Below are 22,515 nucleotides of genomic sequence, written 5' to 3'. Positions count from 1 at the left end.
ATGACTTAACTAAAATGAAATATAAAAATCTTTCACATGTCAATTTTGGTTGCTCTGATTTAACCTCAATCTCCTCAACACCAAATGACAGACAAAGTTTATGAACATAGTGGAGCAGTTTGCCATTATAGAGCCAGGTGTTTCCCTCAAGAGTTGGTGGAGACCAAAACCAGAGCTAAAAGATAGTGAATGTTGGATTTACAGTATTTTATATATTCATCAGGTGGACGGATTGCTAGAGTTGCTCCTTTATTGCCATTTGTGAAAACAGGAAGTGCAAAGAACTGTCTGAAAGGTTAAACAGAAAAGAAAATAGTTAAAAAACTTTCATGTCCATCTGGTTGTCACTGATCCAAACAACAGTCTTCAAAAATGTGTTTTCAAATCTGACTTTAGTTTTTGTTTTTCTTTAAAAGAAAATGAGATTATATATTTGTCACCATTTAATGTTACTAACAACTATTAATAACAGCATTATTGTATTCTTACCTGTCTTTGAAGGTGTGTAAGTGCGACCACAGCCGGTGCGAGATTTAAAAACTCATTTTCCCATGAATCCTGTGACTAGTGCGTGACGACAAAAGTTTGCGCCTCAAGAATACAAATACTGTCTGACCCATTGACTTGACACAGACCACGGCGGTATTATGTTAGCGTCCTTTAGTTAGTTTTGTCATTTGTGTATTCATGTCGTGTAATAAGTCACTTTTATATTATTATAGCCTCTGGTAGGTTACTGTATAATTCACAGCTTTAGCTATCTAACGTTAGCTGTTGGACGTGCTAAAGAGCACATTAGCTCGGTTTGCTAGCTGTCTGTGCAGAGTTTAAGCTAACTGACAGAGGACACAATCATGGCTTATAGTCAGATATTGAAAGCGCTACCCCGGATTGTACAACAGACGAACACGCAGTACTCCATACAGAAATGTTTGCTCATCCACACACACAGGACGGTGTCAACAGTGTCCAGACTGACCGTCCACAGAGGAGTCGAGGCTCCTTCGTCTGTCATCCCTGCACTGAGCTGCTTCATCCAGGCACGGGGACGGCGGTGTTTCTCCCTCGATTCCACAGCCAGGAACAAAAACAGCCCCGAAAACAGAGACAAGTCAGTGTCCAGGTATCAGAGTGGGAGTCCAAAGCCTTCAACTGCACAAAAAGGTAAGCAAGACACTCATACTGTGTACAGATCACATGAACTGTGTACTTTGGTTTCAGTACCCTAAGTTGCATGATAAGATTAACACTGTACACAGTTTAATCAGAGGTGGAAGTATTACTGTATTTTAAATAATCGTCTTTTCTGCTAATTATATTTTAAAATATTAATCTGAACATGCAAAGTAACTAGTAACTTGTGTTCAGTTTCATTTGTGTAGTGGAGTGACAAGTACAGTATTTGCCTCTGACATGTACTGGAAGTATGAAGTAGCAGAAATTGGAAATATTCAAGTAAAATGAATGTGTCTCAAAATTATATTCAAGCACAGTACTTGAGTAAATGTGCTTAGTTACTTTCCACCACTGCAAAGAAGTAATGACAATGAAAACAACAGGTCTTAGGAGCAGCAGGAGTTGTTGTTATTGATTATTCCTTATTTAATGGAGTAATGGGTTATAATCTGATGATTATGTTTATATCCTCAATCACAATAATGACTGAATCTACAATAGTGTCTGAGTTGTGTCAGATCATCATCACAAGTGACCAGAGTCTAATGCAATGACATAAAACATTTATCATTTATTGAATAAAGTAAGCACCTGTTTGCATTTGCGGGACTCTAACCAGCAACTGTTTGTTGTTTTACTTGATAAAATACTAAACTGTTAGTCACAGTTGACTGGAAATAACTCGCACCCTCATTGTGTTCCAGTGAAAGAAGCAGGCAGAGACTTCACCTATTTGATAGTGGTCCTCATCGGTCTTGGAGTGACAGGTGACTACAACCTCAAGATTTAGAGTGTTTCCATCACAAACATGCAGATTTTTCATCTCATTTCAACTCAGATCCCAGATATATGTGCATTAATGTTTGTTGTTCTCTGTGTGTGTGTGTGTGTGTGTGTGTGTGTGTGTGTGTGTGTGTGTGTGTGTGTGTGTTTCAGGTGGGCTGTTATATGTGGTGTTCCAGGAGCTGTTTTCTTCCTCAAGCCCAAATAAAATCTATGGGAAAGCCTTCAACAAAGTCAGGTTAGACCCAGAGGTAAGAATGAGATCACAGGTTTGAGGCCAAATGGCATTTCTTTTCTTAATAGTTAAGTAACCAAGACAACTTCATCTCCAAGAGAAGTGCACTAAAATATTTTTGTTTACTGAAAATGTAGGTGATTGGTGCATTTGGGGAACCAATCAAGTGCTATGGAGAGACGACTCGCCGAGGAAGAAGGCAGCAAGTCAGGTGGGAATTTTGTTATTCTGTTCAAACAAGCTGTAACATTAATGGATAAGGTGCATATTTTTGTTCAGTTATGACACTTTAAATCAGGACTATTTAGTTAGCAGCCTGTGAGCCGAATCCTTTCCTTTAGCAACCTGAATCTGTTGCTTTCATCATTTATAAATGTGTGAAAAAGTATAAATAAATAATTTCTTCAAATAAAAGAGAGACTAGTTCTACCATTCATTCATTCATTTTGATCCTGTTTTGTCTCTTTCCACTATAGTCACATGGAGTACCTGAGGGATGGACTGAAGCATATGCAGCTTAAGTTTTACATCGAAGGCTCTGAGCCTGGCCTCAAAGGAATTGTACATTCAGAGTCGAAAGAGGTTTGTATTATAAAATGCAGTTTATGGAATGGGTGTGACACGGCAAAGCAGTACTGTTGTTTATCCGTCCCAGTAGTCAAGAATTATACACGTGAAGTAAATACACGGAAGTGATCTTTTTGAAATGATTTAGCCAGTATCTGCCAAGTTGATACACTGTTTTAACTTCTTATTGCTTTACAGAATCCTGAGACTGGAAAATATGAATTTCGTTACATATTTGTGGACGTGGACACCTACCCAAGACGGACCATCATTGTGGAAGACAACCGATAAGACGGATTATGGACCCAGAAGTGTCACTTAAATGAAGAAGCATTGGGTTTGTGTTATTGGAGAAATAACTGACTTCACACTGTTAATTCAACTTTATTTAACTGTTATAAGCTGTTAAGTTAAACTTAAACAGTTTGGGCTGATTTAAACTTCACCACAACAATGTGCTGGTCAATATTTGATTTTTTTTACAGAAAATAATGATTGGCTTGTATGTGCTGTTGTTTTAAAAAATCTTTACCTTTGACTAAAAGACCACAGGGGTGATTTCAATTTTGAAATAACTTGTAATAAAAAATTGTAAATTGTAATAAAAATGTTTATGTGAACAGGAACAGGCACAACAACAAATACAGTATCTGTTTTGGGGTTTTTTTCTGAGAGTTGGGTTTGAAACTAAGGGTGTCACTGTGATCAATATATCACCTATATTGAATTGGATGTATAGTCTAGTTAGGGCATTTTAAAAAACATTTTAAAAGTGTTTGTTTAGAATGAAGTGTCAAGCCTGTCATATTGGAAATCTTGAAAATGTGGATTTCTTGTGTTCTGTTTAGAAAATTTTCTTTTCAGTTTACATTTTTAGTTTACAATATTTAGTATTTGTTTACTTCATAACTCTGTATTAGGCTGTCTTTTTGAAACGGTATATTGCATTATACAACAATGACCACTAGATGGAGGCAAAGAGCCAAGAGGTTGGAGCGACCTGACACAACCTTTTAGATTATTTAATAATTTCTCATTCAGTTATATTTTTATATGTAATTAAACGAGTATCTTGAGTAGTTTTTCAATCGATTGAGGAAGGTGGCATGAACAGAGTGTAAAATAACATAACGTGAGCATATGACCTGAAACAATGAACAATAAGTGGATTAATCTCACCTCTTGATCAATGTGTAATCAGGGCTGTAGTAGTAAATGAAGAGGTGGTACCCAGCTTGCCCATAGTTGGCATAGTTGAGCTGAAAGTACAGGAACAAACTCTCAGCCTCATTTTAAAGAGGTAGTTAAACTGAATTTACATGGGTTGATGCCCCACTACGCCCCTGACATCGTTCATGGCAAATTTCCGTATTTGGTCCATAGAGAGAACATTTAGTCCCATTTTTACCCTTTTGTTTGCAAACGAAACTATGCTACCTTCCATGACCCTCGGAAATATTGGCATTCATGATGGACGGCAATCAAACGCACTGGCAATAACCCGGGAAAGATTACTATTTTCCATATAGGCCCACCTTTTGTACATAACAGTACGTTTTCTTTTATATAATTATTTGTTCTGCTTTGTTGTCTTTGCTCTTAGCTGTTATTTCTATTACTGTGCAAGTGTATTGAGAGCAAAAAAAAGGGGAAAAAAAGAATTCTGTAAAGGTGTACACATATTTTGGCCAATGCAGAATCAAAATCAGAAACTTTTTTAACCGGCTTGCGTTACAGTTGCACCAAACAATAACAGAAATAATTATATGATTAAAAGATATGTTTGTTACACTACAATAGTACCTGTATAACAACAATATATAGAAAAAAGCAAATACATGCGTATAAATATGTATAATACAACATATAACAGCAGGGCACAAACAATGATGCTGAAAATTGATTCTAATAAGTATGCCTAAAATCCAAGAATATCAATAAGAGTATTCGTTCAAATGTACAGTATAAATATAGTTTTATACAATTGTATCAGAGTATTGCACAGTTACATTATTAACTCATTATTATTATTATTATTATTATTATTATTATTATTATTATTATTATCATTATTATTGTTGTTGTTGTTGTTGTTGTTGTTGTTGTTGTTATTGTTGTTGTTGTTGTTGTTGTTAAAACAGATTCAGTTTTATTAATTTTAATCGCCTTTTGTAGACATGTTGCTATATTTTACTTCTAGGAAGCATACTTTTTAAATAATTGAAACATCCGCTATTAACCTACTTGACATGGGCTTTCTAATTATCCTGCACAGATCAGCTCGGCACTGCTCGACTGATACAAAAGTCACCAAAGCGCCATTTGAATTTACTATTTCTGACAGAAACAACAGCACTTGAACGCAAAAACTAACCGATTAGTTTCAATGATTACGTCTGTGTTCAGGAGGCAGTTTACGGGAAGCAGTGAAGGCAACAGTTCTTGAACGCCGCCCACCGTTAAACCAAAGGCAGTATTGAACGCACGGGGATGAGCTAGTCAGACAACGCTAGCTAAAACTCTCCAGGACTAGTTTAGTTGTTTCTTTAATGTTAAGTTAACAAGTAGTTTGACGAGTAACTAGCTAGTGACTTTGCGTATAATACTAATAAGGTGTGTTTAAAAAGAAGGTGAATTTCAGTGGTTGTTTTGTTCGCAGCGTGGGTAAATACAGTACGGCTGTTGTTGTTGTGGCCTGCTGCTACACGTTAGCCTAGCTAAACTAGCTACTGGTTCCTGGAGCTCCACTCGTATCACATCCCCAGAACTACAAGGGAAATGGCACACACCTTTCCAGCTTACTGAGGGGGTTGAGTTGTCGCTATAAAGTAAGTTCAAAATCCACGTATTGTCATGTTAGCGCTGAGCTAGGTTAGACAGCGTAGATACAGAAGGAGCTGTCGGGCTAAACTTACCATCTGTTTTAAGTTACTTGAACATTTAATTCAACCTAGCTTCAGTGGTGAGATGCTCTGAGCTTTTTGCTTTATCAAAGTGAGTTAGTGTAAATCATAACCCATGATACTATGTTTTATTAAATAAAGCGATGTAATCATTTTGCCACTTGGGAAGAAATACTTAAAATTGTTACTTCTTTCAGGGCAAGTTGTGGATTTGGCCAGGGATCAGAAAGTTGTTCCCTAGCTATGAGAGTCTCTACTCAGTGACTGACATCTCACAAACATGGAGCTGTACTGGTATATGTGAGTATAACTTCTTTTATCATAGTTATAGATAGGCACAAATACATCTAAAAGTATTGTGGTAAAAATTACAAATACTTGCTCATCATAAGTGTTAGTTGTAATGTATTCTCTCTCTTACTTGCTAGTTTTATTGTAGTGTTTTCAATGTTTGAAAAGCACTTGGATTTCGGATAAAGAGCTTGAAATGGCTTAAAATTGTAATTGCAGTGTTTTCATAATAAATCGCTACCTGACAGAATTGTTTGCCTTTTTTATTTAGACAAGGAGATAAGCCAGATGTTGGCTCAGTCAGGTTGTGTGTTCTATGAAAAATAATTTTGGTTGTTCGTGGCATGATAACAGAAGATTTAATGTAATGAAGAAATGTATATAATCCTTTTGAGCACATTTGACTTTGGAAAATGTGTAGGAACCCTGTGTATGCGTAATATATTTATTTACAATACAAATAATTTGAAAATACAAAAAAAATTCTATACATAATGATTTGGTAGTTTAGGCATTTAGTAGCTTCAGTATGCGTCTGACCTTTAACTGTCTACATTAAAAAGATCTACCAAGTTCCTGCATTAGATTTGAAGTGGCCAGTCAGGATATCTCTGAGACTTTCTAGCTAGTCTGTATATTTGCCATTTCCAGAGCACATGTGTTTGTTAAATGCTGTTTTCTTCTGCTGCACTTTAGTAGTGTCATTTATAGGGCTGTCAAAAGTATCCATAAGTACTGATATTTTTTCAGTACCTTGTGTTCATTAAAATGATACAATATTAACATAAAATACTGTTGAAAGTCCTGAAGCTATAAAAAAAGATCTAAGTGCTCATTCAAGACCTCAGTTAAGGTCAGGCTTTACTTCCTGCCTGAAATTTGTCTTGCAGTAAAACCAGACAGTGTTCAGTGAGTTTTTCTGTACCAGCACTATTTGCAGGTTGGTAATTTGAATTGAATTGAATTTATGTGCCTGGGATTTGTTTTCTTTTTGTCATGGTATCAAAAGAGGAATTGTTAATTATTGTTTTTTTTAAACTAGTATCCAAGTTAAGTCTTCTATCATGACAACTGTAGTCATTCAGTAAGCTTGCCTTAGCATGCTATATCTGATCATGTTTTGATTACACGTCTTTATCTTAGGGGAAATTTGCACCAAACACCAAAGCAGCTTTCCCCAAGCTACTGATCATGAGTAACACAAATGAAATACGGTAGTTCACAATGAGCATATTGCTCATATCCTGACAGGATATTTAGCCAAAGACTGGGATAAGGCTAATTCGTGTACAGCCCCCCCCCCCCCACAAACACAGTTTAAAACTTTGTTATAAGTTACATCTTGTTTTTTTCTACCCAGATACATATTTTAAATACATTGCATTAAATACTGCCAATCTCTGATTATATCTTTCTTTTTTAATAAACCTGGAGTTTAAAATTGATGCATAATCCTTACCATCCCTGTCCCGTTCCCCTTTTTTTTCTCTGTTCTCTTTCCTTCACAGAGTTGTTATCATATTCATCATTATCAAGATATTTTTCTATGTGTGCTGGTATCGATCAAGACAAAGGCAACTGGCAGCATACCTGAGCAACCCCCGCAATGCTCAGATAGTCATTGTTGGAGGACGGGCCTACCTTCATCAGATGTGTGAGAGGCAGAGTGTAAGTGAGACACTAATATCAACTTTTCCTATATTTGAAAGTCATAATCTATAGCTGTCAACCGCTGAAGTGGTTTTACGCCTTCAAGATGTCTTTTATTGTGGCTGAGGTCAAATATACACAAGTTCAAGGGTTTTGCTCATAAAGAGAATCTCTTAATGGACGGTGATGTAGATTTGTTGCTATTTTGAAAGAGATATATATTATCCTGTTTGTCTGCCCCCAGTGTTGGCGTTACTCTTAGTGTGATACAGACATAAATAATGGAGGATATCAAAGATGGCAAGAAAACAAATACTCTATTCCCACAACATGGTACGGTTGAATGATTTTAAGAAAAATAAAACTACATTACACATTTCAGTACAGTTGCTCACTTTAGACAAGGAAGCTGTTCAAAGACCCGGGTGCAGCACACTTAACTGAACCTGGATAACCAGAGTGAAATGAAAAACTGCTGGAATATCTGCACAGTCTTGGACTATATAAATAGTGGTCAACGAACATATAACAAGAGGAAGGTACTTGGAATACTGTGGTATACTGAGAAACTGGTGGAATACGAGAGGGCACTGGTAAATTAGTGGAATACTGCGGGGTACTGGGAAGTTAGTAGCAGATCTGTGCTGAAGAGCAGCTGCCCCACGATTAACAAACATCCACCTCGTCAACTTGTATATTCCTCTCCTTTTACCTGTCGGTCTGTAAGCAACAGCATGCATGCCAGACCAATGCTGATGGGATTTTTACAAAAAGTGTTGAAATTTGTTATCGAGTGACAAAGCATTTTTCAGTACTTAATGGGATCGAAGCAATTTGGTCAGTGCCAGAACAGTATTGAAGTTTGCTACCCACCCCTAGTTATGATTTAAGACTTATGAGTGGAGTCACTAAAGTTTGTTTCAACATTAAACACATTAAAAAAAACAGCTTTTTACACACCATATGAGTTGCGTTGGAAAAATCTGCTGTATTAACATCTTATGCTAATAAGAGTCTATGCGATTATGTGTACAGTGATGTCAATAAGAAGATCTTGTGTGTAGTTTCTCTGTAACTACTTTAGCTTTTCTTTCTACTTTTGCAGTGACACACTCGAAGCAGTGCGTTGTACAGTGAAGTTCGGTCCTTTTCACAGAACTGTTTGCAGGCCTGGAGTAAGAGAAGTCAAATGAGGTCACAGTTGTTACATTTTTGCAGAGGAGTTGTTTGTTCTCTCAAGAGGGAATGTGGTTTTCAGTCAGTCAGCTTTCATTCACATTTCACTTTCAGTGACACACTGAGCGAACGTGTGGATGCGTATTAATAGGTACAAGCCTCCGGTTTGCGTGGACTTGCACACTTACATTTTTCTGTTAAGTTTGTTTGACCCCATTGACGTCAGAGGTCTGGCAGGAGAGGTCACCGTTCTGACATTTCTTTGGTTAGAAAGTAATGGTGTGTGTGACTGGGTGCTTGTTTTTAACACATTTGTAACACTTCAACCATGCACATGAGATTTTTTAGAGCATGTATCAACTGTTAAGATGGGAAGACGAGTAGATTGATTTACACAGTCTTTTTATTCCCCTACAAGTCCAGTTTTGATTCACTCATGGAACTGTGGCTGCTAGTGTTTCTTTTCCCATGGAAATCATAAGGGAGAAAAAGGATAGTCTATTCTAATGTGCAGTTTGCTTGAGATTATGATAAAATGATGTGATTTGTCTGGGTTGACCTTTTAAGAATCATTTGATCACTGCAATGTTATTTACAGTAGTCTTTTTGCTGTCATATGTTTTTTTTAAACATAATTTAAAACTGGCCAAAGGCTTTTCATTAATGGTTCCCTTCAAGTGCTACTTTAGATGAATGTAGTTTTGTTGATGTTTTCAGTGACATGTCTAGAATAGTAATGCCTCTCCTCACCATCAGTTTATATGAAGTATTTTCTGTGGGCTATGCCACGGGTATAGACCATCATGATGATGGTGTTTCCCACAGGGCCTTTCTGCTTTACTGCCTCTCTAAAACACCTGGAAGCAATCTCCATGACTCAGAACCTTCCTAAAATATGCTTCGTGAATCATATGAAACAGGTTTCTCTGACGTTTCAAACTCATTTCTGTTCTTTCTTGCCCACTTTATCCACTTCTTAGTAGTTATTACAAAAGGTGCTCCATGAACTTGATAAAGATAATTTTCCACGAAATTATTCACTAGATGGAAGTCAGGATAAAAAGTCAGTTTAGTCATTTCCTGTTAATCTTGATACTGCCTCAGCTTTTGAATTATTTTACAGTGTGGTAGTTAGTTTCATCGAAGAGGCACAGATATTTTTAGCATTGTTTGGAATATTTGTGTAACAGGAAATGCCCCAGTTGTAGAAAAAATAAATGATGCAGTTGAAACTGAGAGATACTTCTGACCTTGGGCTTCCCCAGACCACTTAAAACATCCTGTTCGCTATCTGAAACATTTGCTCGAGTTCAGAGAAAGTCCATTCTTGGTGTTTCTTTATGGTGAATTACACGTTCAGTAACCAACCCACAAACCCTCCTACCGCCTTCTTGGAGCCATATTTTTCTTTTTGCCTCCTCAAGTCCCTAATCTCTCCTTGTTCCACAGCTCCTATGTTTGCTCTCCTTCCTCTCCTATGTCCTTCTCCTTTCTCCTCTTCTGTTTTTTTTCTGCTCCTCTCTCTTTCTTCCTCCATCCCTTGTTCCTTCAGTAGTCTCTGGTGTATAACCTTCCCTGTTTAGATTTTAATGGAATGTGCAGCAGGGAGGCCCCACGGTCGTCCATAACCCGGCACCCTGAAAGTTTTCTGGAGAGATGCCAGAATCAGTCGAGTGCTGGGCTTAAATGAATCAAACATAGTGGGAGGGAAAAGTCTTGACGTGGTATCACTCATATTTTGGACAGTCGTATTGGTGGCTACCTGAAAAGTGAATCCAGAATAGCTATGAGGAAAAACTTTTGATCCATGCAGGTGGAAGAGTTGGAATAGTTTATATCTTATTAGATTATCAATATGTTGTGGTCCAGTTCTTTAAGCCTACAGAATAGAGCTTTTTCAGGGTAGCCATTAGAGATGAAACTATAAAATTTTCATGTCAAACTTAGCACAGTTATCTGTATCATCACAGCATTGTTAAAATGTGCTGAATATTTTCAAAAAGTATTGATAAAGAAACTGAAATCATTTAACAGCTTTTCCAGTTAAATGCAAAATTAGCAGCATTATGCACTTTTTGTTTAAATTTTAAAGTAATAACAGCCATTGGCCAATGCACACAAATTCTGTCTTTTGAGTTGCATTTTAGGCCTGTATGCAGTGACACCTGCACCTAGTTAGTCACCTAGTTGGGTGACTAAACTTCGTAACATCCCATCGTACAATGGGCGAGTAGGGTTGGTTATCATTGAGGTTTTTTCAGATACCAGTACTAATACTTTAAAAATGGTGCCAGTGTGTAAAGTCCCTGAACTAATACTTTTTACAAAATCAAAGCACAAAATGGCAGTAGGTAACATTAAAAACAGCTTTTTTTTTATTGCCAAAGCCAATTAGAACTTGAAATTGAACAATATATTAATGCTTAACAGTTAAAAGTTTATTAAACATATAAATACAAAACGCATGCATTAGAGGGCAACTTTTTAAGTCTGCAGTTCAGGCAGGCGGCACCATAATCTGCATTGTGATTTGGTCTGGTAGGTACCAGCCATGTAGAAACCAGTGCCATATAGGCTCCAAGTTTTGGTACCCAACCCTCGTGGGCAGCAGATGCATAACATTACAGCAGCAGAGCATTGTGTGTGTAGAAAACACTGAAAGCTTCATCTTACATATTTACAACCTATTAGCAAGTCAGACAGGCAACCCACAACATTTGCCCCCATTCAGAAGTACCCACATCATGTACTTATCTAAAAGTTCACTTAATTTGCATTTGCTGCGAAGTAGTGAGTGCTGACAAAGATAATACATGAGATTTGAAGTGTTTGCCTCTTTCACAGCAACATTTTTTCCCCTGCGTGTTCTGCAGACAGGGTGACCATCTTTAATCAAGTTTACCTCAGCACTTTTGTAAAAACCAAAACATGACCACACTCAAGACTTGCCAGATACTTTGACTGCCTTCCACCATAGTCATTACCCACGGTGCATAGCACACAGGGTAAACAAACATGGTGTTGATGATAATTAAAACTTGAAGTGGTAATACTAAATGTCAGGAATTTCATCACAGTTTATCATTAAACCGGTTAACGTTTCATCCAAAGATGTTACCAGTTATACTAATTAAGCTTTCAGTTTGTGTTGCTGGGCTTTTCCAGTGACCCAACATGCACAATAGCGGCACCCTGTTTGACCTGAATGTGTTTACTCTACTATTTTATGTGAAAAACAGTCTACTTGATTTGGCAAAAACATGTGGTGATAATTATGTGACTTCATACTCTATTATAGGTTATTTGTGTGGTAATTATTTTGCACATGGCGTGGTCTGTTTGTGCTGCATCTTTCCTCATCACCCTCTATCATGCCTGCAACAACCGGATGGCAGTTATGAACTAATTAAGACATGTGTCTGCAAGGGCATTCATCCATCATCAGTGGCACTGCATATGCTTTCCTCCTGTTACTGCTGCAGTCAGCTTGGCAACATGAGTAAAAAAAAAAACAGAGCTTGTTCAGAGGAGATTAAAGAGCAAACACGCCTGTCCAATATTCAAACCCCAGGCCTTCGAAGAGTCTAACTCCTCTAACAGGTTATTTGCTAAAACTAACTGTGAGTGCTTGCTTTCCTTGTCTCTCTCAAAGAACATAATTACCCGTTTCAAAGTGTGTAGGCTTCTAATTCTTCAGGCCAGCATTTCAGCCTTTCTTAACTTAAAGGGACTGATCTCATCATAAAATATACAGTATCTTGGAAAATGATGTGAGCATGATGAGTGTCACAGTCTTGTGTAACGTGCACAACCACTGCCTGTTTATGTGATCCACCGGCAGACGTCTTGCTCCAGCGTTTTGTGTAAACGACTTTATAGGCAGTTGTCATGGTTCATCAGGTGTGGGGTGAACATGTTCCATGCTGGTTAGCCCCGATGTTGGAAAACACATGTTTGAACACAGAATTACCTATTTACACCTACAACAGCTTATTCCTCTCCAACAGTATTGTTTTGCTGTTTGTTGAGTGATGTTTGGGCTTCAGTGTGTGTAGACATGCTTGTCAGTCTAGGTCTGATGAAAAGAGCTTAAAGGAAGGCTTGGAGGAGCAAATTCATAAATCCAAAATTGTCATAAGCAGCAGTGTCATCTCTAGAGATGTGTGCAGTAAAACCAGCTGGGTCAGTTTTCTGTTAGTGTTAGTAGTGTTGACTAGGGCTGTACTTCTTGATATTTTTTTAAGCAATTCATCTAATGAGTATTTTTGCAATGAGTTGATTAATGTAACAACTAATTTATCAGTTTTTCTAAAGATTATTTTTTTATTGCTTGATTAATATAACAATTAATTTACTCAAAATAACAAAAACTTGCCTCATTAATATTTAAATATTTATTCAATCTTAATCCTGAAAAATACACATAAAGCACATTGAAATATTGACAGTAGTGGCATAGTTGTCTAATTTCCACTTTATTTCATAGACTATTTGTCAGATGCCTGATAAGAAAAATACTGGACTTAAAATTCATAAGGATTGCTGTGACCAATATGATTTTAATCACAGTGTCAACTCTCTCTCTGATCAGGAGAATCCGTGTTTTTACTGAAGTACTTGGCTTAAAATGATCATGACATTACGACATTACTTCATCACTGGACTGTTACACATAATCACTGGCAAACATGTTTTTGGATTAGTATTGAGCGAGGAAAACAACGGAAACGATTTACAGACTGTAACGACAGTCTGTGACATTAGCTTAAATGATTAAATAAATGGAAAATTTTAAAACTGCTGAAGATGACGCAGCAGTCATGGCTGCTTGACAAAGCCCCCTGGTGCTTTCACTTCAAGTACTCATGCAGAGCAGTTGTACTACTGAAAAGCCATCTGCAGTCTGCAGAGCTTATAGAGAAGCATACTGTAGCATCTCTGTCCAAAATACTCCCACACTTGGTGGGCTTGGTCTGTCAGCTGCAGCTTGTTCTCCGGGTGAATCCATCAGCAGCAGTTCATTGTGACATGTCGATGCACATTATTTAAATCAATGTATTTTCATGATCGGTGAGGTTGATTACAATGATGAATCGTCCCATCTCTAGTGCTGACATTTGTATATTTGGCTTTATTTAATAGATCTGTGACTGTCTAAATTGTGTTCTTTTGTTGCCTGTGTGTGCAGAAGTGCAAGTCAGTATGTACTTGTATGTGCACTTCTGTATTTATAACTTCTGCTTTTTTTCTGTATATGATAAACTCTCTCTGTGTTACCTTCCCTCTGTAGCAAACCTCTGTTTGGCCTAGTTGGTATGGCGTTCAGGATGACCTGTCTATAGAAGAGCCCTCTACAGCCCTGCCACCAGCTGCGTCCTTCTCCCACTTGGACATGCCACCACCATATGAGGCAGTCTCTGGAGGTAGGATACATACACACACACACTCTAAAACACGGCACTGTTCTGCTGCTTCCTCATTCACAAACCTCATTAAAGGTCATGCCAGGAAGACTACTTTATTCATATTGTTTCCTCCTTCTACTTCTTAGTTCATAATGTCCTGTAAACCACAGTTCTTGACTGTTATCCACTCTTATGTTTTTCTCACTAGCAACTACAGTGGCAACTGTTAATTGATTAGTTGTCAACTATTAAATGAATTGTCAACTATTTTGATGATTGATTAATCTGTTTTGAGCAATTCTCTGATTCTTACTTCTTATTCTTATTCTTCTTTACTCTTCTATGAGTGTCATCAGGGTTTTGGACAAATCCAGACATTTGAGGATGTCATCCTCCGCTTCAGGAAACACTGATTGATATTTTTCACCACTTTCTTACATTTTATGGATCAGATAAAAACAAAAAAAATAATTAGTTGCAGCCATAGTGGCAACTTTAAAATTTAAAATGCAATTCTTTTGTAGGTCACAGCACCTAGAAAATAAATCCAGATTAATTTAGCTGTAGATACGTCTGGAATAAATTTTGATTTTTAGTTCAGCTTCTGATTTCTTGTAATTACAGTTCCCACAGTAATTGTGTTTACATTGTTTCATTCACTTTATGTCACAGTAACAGTGCAGGAGTCTGCTTTGTTTCATTACTGAATATTCCTGTGAAGTCGCTGTATTTATGTAGTTTATTTTCCAATAATAGATGGCAGAGGTACTTCAATTATGGCTCGTCTTACAGCACTGGTCTAGACCCCTACTAGGAGTAGCCAAAGCTTCATGCAGGGTTACTAGGTCCACCAGAACCAGTGAAATGATTGGCAATCTGGAGATTCATGTGTCTTACTGATTGAAGTGTTAATTGTCACAGCCTAGAAATTAACACCAGATGGAAGTGTAGCCTGAAGTGCAGTTCCAGAATACTACTAATACTACTACTAATACTTTTAACTGTAAACTAGTCTCTTCTGATTAAAATGAGCACACATGTATGCACACACATAGACACACACATACTTTATTTGCTCTAAGAAGACAAAGTGCACTGTGTGTCAGTAACTGAATCGTTATGAAACCCCTTTGGGGTTTTCTTTGTATACTGATGTGTGCTGCTCGTGTCAGTAAGGTCTAGAGTTAACTCGTTTCTGTCGTCTGTTTTTAACTGTGCTGCCAGAAGTGAAGCTAGTAAAGGGGGAAAAAAAGCTGCAGTCTACCAAGTACATGAGAAGCTCACATGCTCAGCACACTACATGTGCTTTGGGAGAAGTCAAATCTTTACCACTGGTTGAGTTTCTTTATTCTATGTCACCTCCTGTACCAATCCTATTCTTTTTTTTTCTTTTTGAACTATTATGTCTGTCCCCCGTCACTCTGATTTTCCTTTCTTAGCAGTTACATTTTAAGGAGGGGAAAGCGAATCATAATGTCCTGTTAACAGTCAAGCATCTGTCTCTTTCACATCAACAATTGGAGATTTGTTTCTTAACATGTCATTGTGAGTTTATGAGAGGGGGCACAAGTCAGCCTGGCCAGTTGTGATACATCTTTGTATCAAGTTTCAGTCTCCTCTTTTGCAGACAGCTTCTCATTTGATGTGAAGTGCTCATTCAGTCTGACAGCAGGATGTGGTTGTAGCGGGTCTAAGTGGTGACATTTTGACTCTTAATTGCATTACTAGATGTTGCAGCCTCATCCCCCCCACATATACAATATGATCTGTTCTTCTGTCCAAGATAATACTTGAGAGATACCAGGTGTCTAAAGATTTGCTGTATTGTAAATATTTAAATTGGACTATTGTGTGAGTGTATAGGGTAAGATCAAATAGACCTTTTTCACAGCAGCCATATTGACATGAAATAGAGTAAACTCAGGTGTTACCAGTGAGTTGTTAAGGTTCTGTTCCATTCATGTCAAACAGAGTCAGGGTGCTCCTATTGAGCATGTTCTCTGGAAAGGTTCTGCTACACTAAATGGAACGTGAGCGTAATTAGTATCACTGACAACACTTGTGTTTACTGTTCTATTTCATAGAATTTTAGCTGCAGTGAAAAGGGTCTGAATTTTAAGACCATTTTGAAATATCAAAAAAAACAGTGCGCCATCGTCTCAATTGGTTTGTTTTCAGCTGGCAACCAATCAGACAAGAGAGAGAGTGTGGTCAGACAGTCACTAGGTTTACGTGTGCACTAATTTCTTATGATTATTTATAATCTGACAGTACTATGACTTTGACACAGGTCATATAAACACGGGGCTCAGTACGTATATTTGTATTTGTGTTGCACATGATACAAAAATATCAGCCTGCAATGTCAGCCATGCAATTGGTGCAATTGGTTGCCATGTGCAATTGGTTAACTAGTGGACAATCTCCCTTTAGTCCAGCCCTCCCAACCTGCTTTCTCTGTTATGTGAGAGCGGTCTTGTGCTGCAATTTTTGTGACCTTTGCTACAAATCTTTCAACCTCGGTAGCACCACTGTTGTGTTTTGTGAACAAACCAACTGTCCTACAGTTTGCAAGGCTGGGGTATAAATGAATGCACAAAAGAAAAGTCCATGTTTCTCTTTGGAAGTGGAAACGCACCTACTTTTAAATTTACGGAAGACTTCGATACCAACATAATTTTTTTCACAACGCTAACCTTTCCAAGAAGGTGAGTGAACAATTGGAAGAGGGAGGCTGTGTTTGTCCGCCACCAGTGGAAAACTATCTTCAGCCATTTCAGCTTTCCATAATCAGAGCATGTATGGCTGAATGTAAGCGTGAGTATCTGTGAAATATTCATTTTCATTACATAAACTGTTCAGTCATTTTCTTAATAAGGGTAAAACGTGTAACATTTTGTGCATGTAACGAGGGAGAGACGAGTGTGCTGGAGTTGCAGAGGTGGCCGTAGATGAGTGAAGAGAGGAAATTTTATAATGATGATACAGCAAACAAGCACAGACGTAACCGCTTTGTGATGAGAGGAAGTTGCAAAACAGAAGAAGCGCTGCAAATGTTTTTTGATCTGAGTGACCAGGGGGGATTCCAGTGACTCAGCTGCTAATGGGTCAGTAATCTCCAGCAACATTTTTTCTGCTCCTCTTCACCATTACCATGTTTTCCGTGATTCTGACACATTTTTTGTTGTTCCTAAAAACACAATTTTCTTTTATGTCCCCTACACACGTTAGATTACAACAATAAACTTAATATCTTTGGGTTGTGGACAAAACGGGTAATAAGTTTTTGTCATTTTGTGACATTTTATGGACCAAAGAACTGATCATCAAGAAAAGGACTGACAGATTAATCGATGATGAAAATAATCATTAGTTGGAGCCCTAACCTGTTTTGTCCTCTCCTTTCAGAGGATGACCTGAAGCCTCCTCCCTATAGCGAGTGTGCTCGTGGTGATGAGGCCGCCGCTCCCCGTCCCTCCCATCACACTCCTCTCATTTCTGAGGGAGGAGACTCCATTAGTGTAAACGAAGCCCCGCCGCCCTATACGCCATCTCCGCCTGCACAAGTCGGCCCTGCGAGCCACAGCGAGTCCCAGGCGGAGAGCAGGTCCACCTAATCTATCCCCGATGCCAGTTTGCCTTTTCCATGCACTGCCTTCCTACATGCGACCTCAGTGATCGTTGCCAGCCTAACTCTCATCACATGAGAGCAGATGTTTATTTGGATGCGAGTGTGTATGTGTGTGTGTGTGTGTGTGTGTTTGGTGTTTTTTAAAATTAAGTTGTTTTTCTACTTTGTATTGTTTAAAAAAAAAAAAAGTGGTCATCTGATCAGTTTGGCAGTACTAGATGACATCAGCAAGCCTGTGTGCCTCAGTCAGGAACGCAGAATCTGCCTCCCAGCAAGGATGAGGATAATCCCCCTGACCTCCAAACTCAAAGGGAGGCAGTGAGATACAGATAAGCAGAGAGAAAGATACTTTCAAGGTTGTTCTGTTTTATAGTTTCCTTCTGTACACACTTCCTTTCACAGATCTCCATCTATTGACTCATTCACCTTAAAAAATACATGAAAATTTAAGATTCATGTTTCTTATTTGATAACTGTTAATGAGTTGAATAATTTGTAAAGGGGCAAGAAAAAAATGGTTTCAGGGAAGTAGATTTCATGGAAAACAACATTACTGTTGAATCCTGTCTTAATTTTTGAAATACACTTAAAACAAAAAAGGTTTACCAACCTGTAATCTTTATTGAGATGATTTACTTGATTCTTTGAGTTTTAGAAACAAATTTTGTTTTTCAGAATTTGCTGAGTAATACTTGTTAAGGTGAAGGTGAATAATGGTTAATGACAAATTGTGTTCACAGCCCACTGAACAATTTTTGAAATACAGAATTTTTGGGGTTTCTAGATTCAAATTTAAAGTAGAAAAGTAAAGTACCTCAATAAAAGGTTGGCAAAACTTTGTTTAGTTTATTTGTATTAGTTTGGGTTTGATTTAAAACTCAAATTGAAGTTTTTTCAGCTTTTTGTTTTTTTATAGTGTTCTGAAAGCACGATTTGGGAACTGAGCGGATGCTTGACAGTTTTTAGTTCCTGCTACGGTGAAACATAATATGTGGGGTGTTACGTCATCCGTGTGTCTGTCTATAGACATCGTTCTGTACACAGTGACTCAGTAACGGTGTGTGATAGAAAATTCAAAACGTCGCCAGTCTAATTAGATTTTCTGGCAATTTGCTGCATACGTGTGCATATTGAATAAACTGTTTCAACTTCTGTGAGATGTTATTACTCTCAACGCTTCATTAATGCTGCACATGTATTATTTGAAGACAAAGTATGTTGACTGAATACTATTTGATAATGAATGCACTCATCGTTTTAAATAATGGCCTCATTAGCATAACTAGTTCTGTTTAATATATGATGGTGATTATACGGGCACATTAGGCATTTAAAGTGGTTATTAGATCTGTGAATGGAAGTGAGCAAGGACAAGTTGATGAAATAAATGAACACTGTTGATTATCACCTCTACTGCAGGCTTCTGTCTGTTGCTGCTTTACATAAACACCTATATATCAGAAAACAAGGCTCTGAATGATTTACAAAGTTGTGGAATTGGACAAAAGTCCTCAAAAAAGTGAAAAATGTTGCTTTTTCCCTTGAAAGATATGAAAACACATTTTCTGTCATTGTAAATCCAGCCGTAAGATAATCAGATTTGATGTTATGAATTGTAATGTTCAGCTGAAGAAAAGAAATATCATAAACGACAAATGTGTAATAATCCTGAGTAAAAATAAACACATTACTGTGAGACTCAAAAAAATGTTAAACTCAGTTATAATTTTTTTCCATAATTGTTGCAAAATGAAGACTAACCAAAAAATGTTTTTAACAACGGCTTCTGATTCTAGTAATCTTCATGTTAATCTACCACAGGCTGGTAGACGTCCACAAACATCGTGTATTAGTTCTGTTTGTGTTTTCTGTAAGAGTATTGCTTTGGGAAAGTTATTACTTTGCTTTTTGCTTTTTTTCTGTCACTGCGTTTCAGATAATCCAGACATAACACTGTAAGAAGATGCTCCCAAATGATCCACCTCCAGTGTTTGTTTCAGCAACAATATAATCAGTGTACAGTTTTCTGAACATTACAAAAAAAAAAAATAGGAGAAAGTAAACAAATTGAATGCTGTGTAAATGTATTTTGGGAGTTTGGGAAAGTACATAAACAGGGGGATCAGAATTTGAAATGTTAAAAATGTAATGTGTTTTAATGATAATCCTGTATTGTGATGACAAATCGTGGAGCATCTGTCACTGATGCCTTTAAAAAAATCTGTCCTGTGGTTTTACAGACTGGAGGATGCAACAGAAAAGAACTTTGAACTCTGTTGACATCAGTAACATAGCAGCAGCAGCAGCATGATGACGATCGACTACCTAAATCATTGTGTTACAGGCTTCGACTGTGACGTACGTCCTGTTTGTTAACTTCATGTTTATTCCCATGGTGGTCGACATCACATCGCTCCAGGAGCTTTGTGAGTTGAGGGGAATTTAATTGTTTTTTCTGTTTTGGGGAAAATACGTCCTCTGTATTAAACTGTTGTTTATAATCTTGCTGGTGTTATTTTCTTGCTTTACAATTGCCTGCACTGGATCTCAACTGTGGTTGCTAATACACCTTATTTTTTTTATTTTGCACCTATAGTAGACAGTCATTCCTATTTATTTGCTTAAAGCTGTATTCATTGAATGTATTTTGTGTGAAAGTAATGAAAGGCTCTCCAGTTTCTTCCACACTAACCGCTGTGTGGAGTCAGCACAAGCGAAGAGTTTTGGAGAAAATGAACTCAGTGTTGAAATGTTTTTAATCAATTTTGGTCACTGCAATTGATCCTTTTAAATGTGATTATAGTGTAAGAAATTGGGGACAAAATCCTCCCCTGTGTGTTGTGTGTAAAAATAGATTCTTAAGTTCAACTGAGGCTATTATGAGCAGTCTCAGTTACCTACATTAAGTGAATGTCTACAAAGGTTACAGTTTTTTTAGTCCAAAGAGAGGGACCTTTTGTACTTACAAAACCCCAAAAAAACTTGACAACTTGGATTTGTGTAAGTCTGACAACACAAGCCTCATATCGGCTTTGGATGAGCTTTGGAAAATATAGTCCTTCTAAGACCCAGTAAATCTTTTTTGTCCTCTGTTGGGGGACATGACACTTAGGCCTTTATTTCAAACACTCCTGTCCTGATGTCTTCTATAAATCATATCCTGGGCTTTCAGTTGATGTAACACACATGAGGCCAACAGAGCACATCTCCTGTCATTTCAAGATCAGTAAAGATGTTATTTGGCAGTAAGGGAGTTAAATGATCGCATTCATAAAGATAAACTGTTCGTTTTCACAAGGATGTTGTTTTTTATTTATGGGTCTCAACTATATTGTAGATTTTATAAGTTTATGGCAGTTTTAAGCCTTTCAAAACACACATTTTAACTCGTCTTTAATGGGGGACAGCGGGACTTTAACGGATTTCGTTCTGTGTCCAGAGTCAGTAATGTCAAGTCACACAAAGAAGTGGACTTTCTGCATCATCCCACAATTCTTTAATCAAAGAGCTGGATCCGGTACAGGTCAGACCACTTGGCTTATGAGAGACCTGCAAATGATAGATTGCAGTATGAACTTTATTCAAAAATGGTGCAGGAGAGAAGGATGCAGGGGGAAGATGTTTTTAAAGTGTGCAGGATGTAGCATTAGTCTCAGAGACCAAGAGCTGCTTTCTAATGTTCATGTCATGTGTCCTGAGTAATTTTCACTGACAAGGTTTACCCACTAAGTAGAATTTTGAATAAAATTAAGTACTGCTTTATTGTGAAAAATATTTGTTCAAATAACAAATGATACAATTTATTTTAAATTGATTTCCAATTTCCATGAAATGAGACAGAATAAAATAAAAATGCAGAGAAAATGAAAAGTTATCACTACCAACTAAATGTCTTATAATGTGTTTTTTGTGGAAAATATTGTGAAAAACATATTTGTGATATGTTTCTCACATCCCAATTACTTTAAGTATGTAAGAAAAAAAATATTAAACCCTTTTTTCCTGTTCTCAAGAGGTTATTGTACAGAAAATGTACTGTAGATTTAGTGCCCCATCTCTTACAGCTATCACAGTACTGTTACAGATTGATGCATTCACAGCCAGTATAGACACAAGGAATGATTACAGTGACCAAGAACTTTTTTATCTACACTTGTGCACGTTTTTTTGATTACAAAAAGAATACCATGTTGTGCCACTAGAGAGCAGTATTGCACCAGTGATGACTCCAGCCACATGTGCCTGAGCATCCTGCACCTGTTGCTGCTGAGTCCTGAGAGCAGAGAGTGACACAAGCAGTAGTGATGTTCCCTTCACTTTAGTATGGATTGATGTGTTTTATTACACATTTCTGTGACAGGGAGCGGCATTGACATTTGTTCCAAAGTGTTAGACTTTAGATGGAAAAAAATAATTGGGCTCGATCAAGATCAATCGTACAGCCCTCTTGTGGAATGTATAGCGGAGCAGATACTCAAGGACGTTCATTTTTCATATCTAAGCCTCTCAGCTGCTGCATCGCTAAGCTGCATACAGATGAGCTGAGCTGGAACAATTCACAGCGTGCATGCACTTGATTATGGAGCTTTTTGGTAAGCAAAATATTGCATGTCAGATAAATCAGGTAACTGGTAATTTGAAAGGCAAGTAGAAAAATGAGCAACAAAAGAAAAAGAAATAAATACACAACTACTGGGA

The 22,515-nt window shown here is 37.5% G+C and overlaps 2 protein-coding genes across 2 annotated transcripts; both read left to right on the top strand.

The window, feature by feature from the left end:
* Positions 1-574: 574 nt before the first annotated feature.
* Positions 575-3,229, top strand: timm21 (translocase of inner mitochondrial membrane 21). Its single transcript, XM_084747208.1, has 6 exons — positions 575-1,164; positions 1,881-1,943; positions 2,113-2,210; positions 2,332-2,405; positions 2,671-2,776; positions 2,960-3,229. The coding sequence occupies exons 1-6, from the start codon at positions 855-857 to the stop codon at positions 3,050-3,052; spliced, it is 744 nt and encodes a 247-aa protein (XP_084603334.1). The 5' UTR covers positions 575-854; the 3' UTR covers positions 3,053-3,229.
* A 1,967-nt stretch (positions 3,230-5,196) lies between these two features.
* On the top strand, positions 5,197-18,302 carry LOC146307468 (uncharacterized). Its single transcript, XM_084747587.1, has 5 exons — positions 5,197-5,589; positions 5,862-5,964; positions 7,464-7,623; positions 14,072-14,204; positions 17,595-18,302. Exons 2-5 carry the CDS (start codon positions 5,945-5,947, stop codon positions 17,801-17,803), a joined length of 522 nt encoding a protein of 173 aa, XP_084603713.1. The 5' UTR covers positions 5,197-5,589; positions 5,862-5,944; the 3' UTR covers positions 17,804-18,302.
* The last annotated feature ends 4,213 nt before the right edge of the window (positions 18,303-22,515 follow it).

This window comes from Lutjanus erythropterus, chromosome 21 (assembly GCF_056507025.1).
Source record: "Lutjanus erythropterus isolate fLutEry1 chromosome 21, fLutEry1.hap2, whole genome shotgun sequence".
Taxonomy (NCBI): Eukaryota; Metazoa; Chordata; class Actinopteri; order Lutjaniformes; family Lutjanidae; genus Lutjanus; species Lutjanus erythropterus.
The sequence above is the reverse complement of the archived record's forward strand: the minus strand, read 5'-3'. Positions and strand labels throughout refer to the sequence as shown.

Excerpts from the sequence above, each read along its gene's own strand:
- timm21 (XM_084747208.1), top strand. The coding sequence starts at position 855 with ATGGCTTATAGTCAGATATTGAAAGCGCTACCCCGGATTGTACAACAG. Across the intron at positions 1,165-1,880 it reads GCCTTCAACTGCACAAAAAG|TGAAAGAAGCAGGCAGAGAC; the intron begins GTAAGCAAGACA and ends ATTGTGTTCCAG. Across the intron at positions 1,944-2,112 it reads CATCGGTCTTGGAGTGACAG|GTGGGCTGTTATATGTGGTG; the intron begins GTGACTACAACC and ends TGTGTGTTTCAG.
- LOC146307468 (XM_084747587.1), top strand. The coding sequence starts at position 5,945 with ATGGAGCTGTACTGGTATAT. Across the intron at positions 5,965-7,463 it reads ATGGAGCTGTACTGGTATAT|AGTTGTTATCATATTCATCA; the intron begins GTGAGTATAACT and ends TTTCCTTCACAG. Across the intron at positions 7,624-14,071 it reads AGATGTGTGAGAGGCAGAGT|CAAACCTCTGTTTGGCCTAG; the intron begins GTAAGTGAGACA and ends TTCCCTCTGTAG.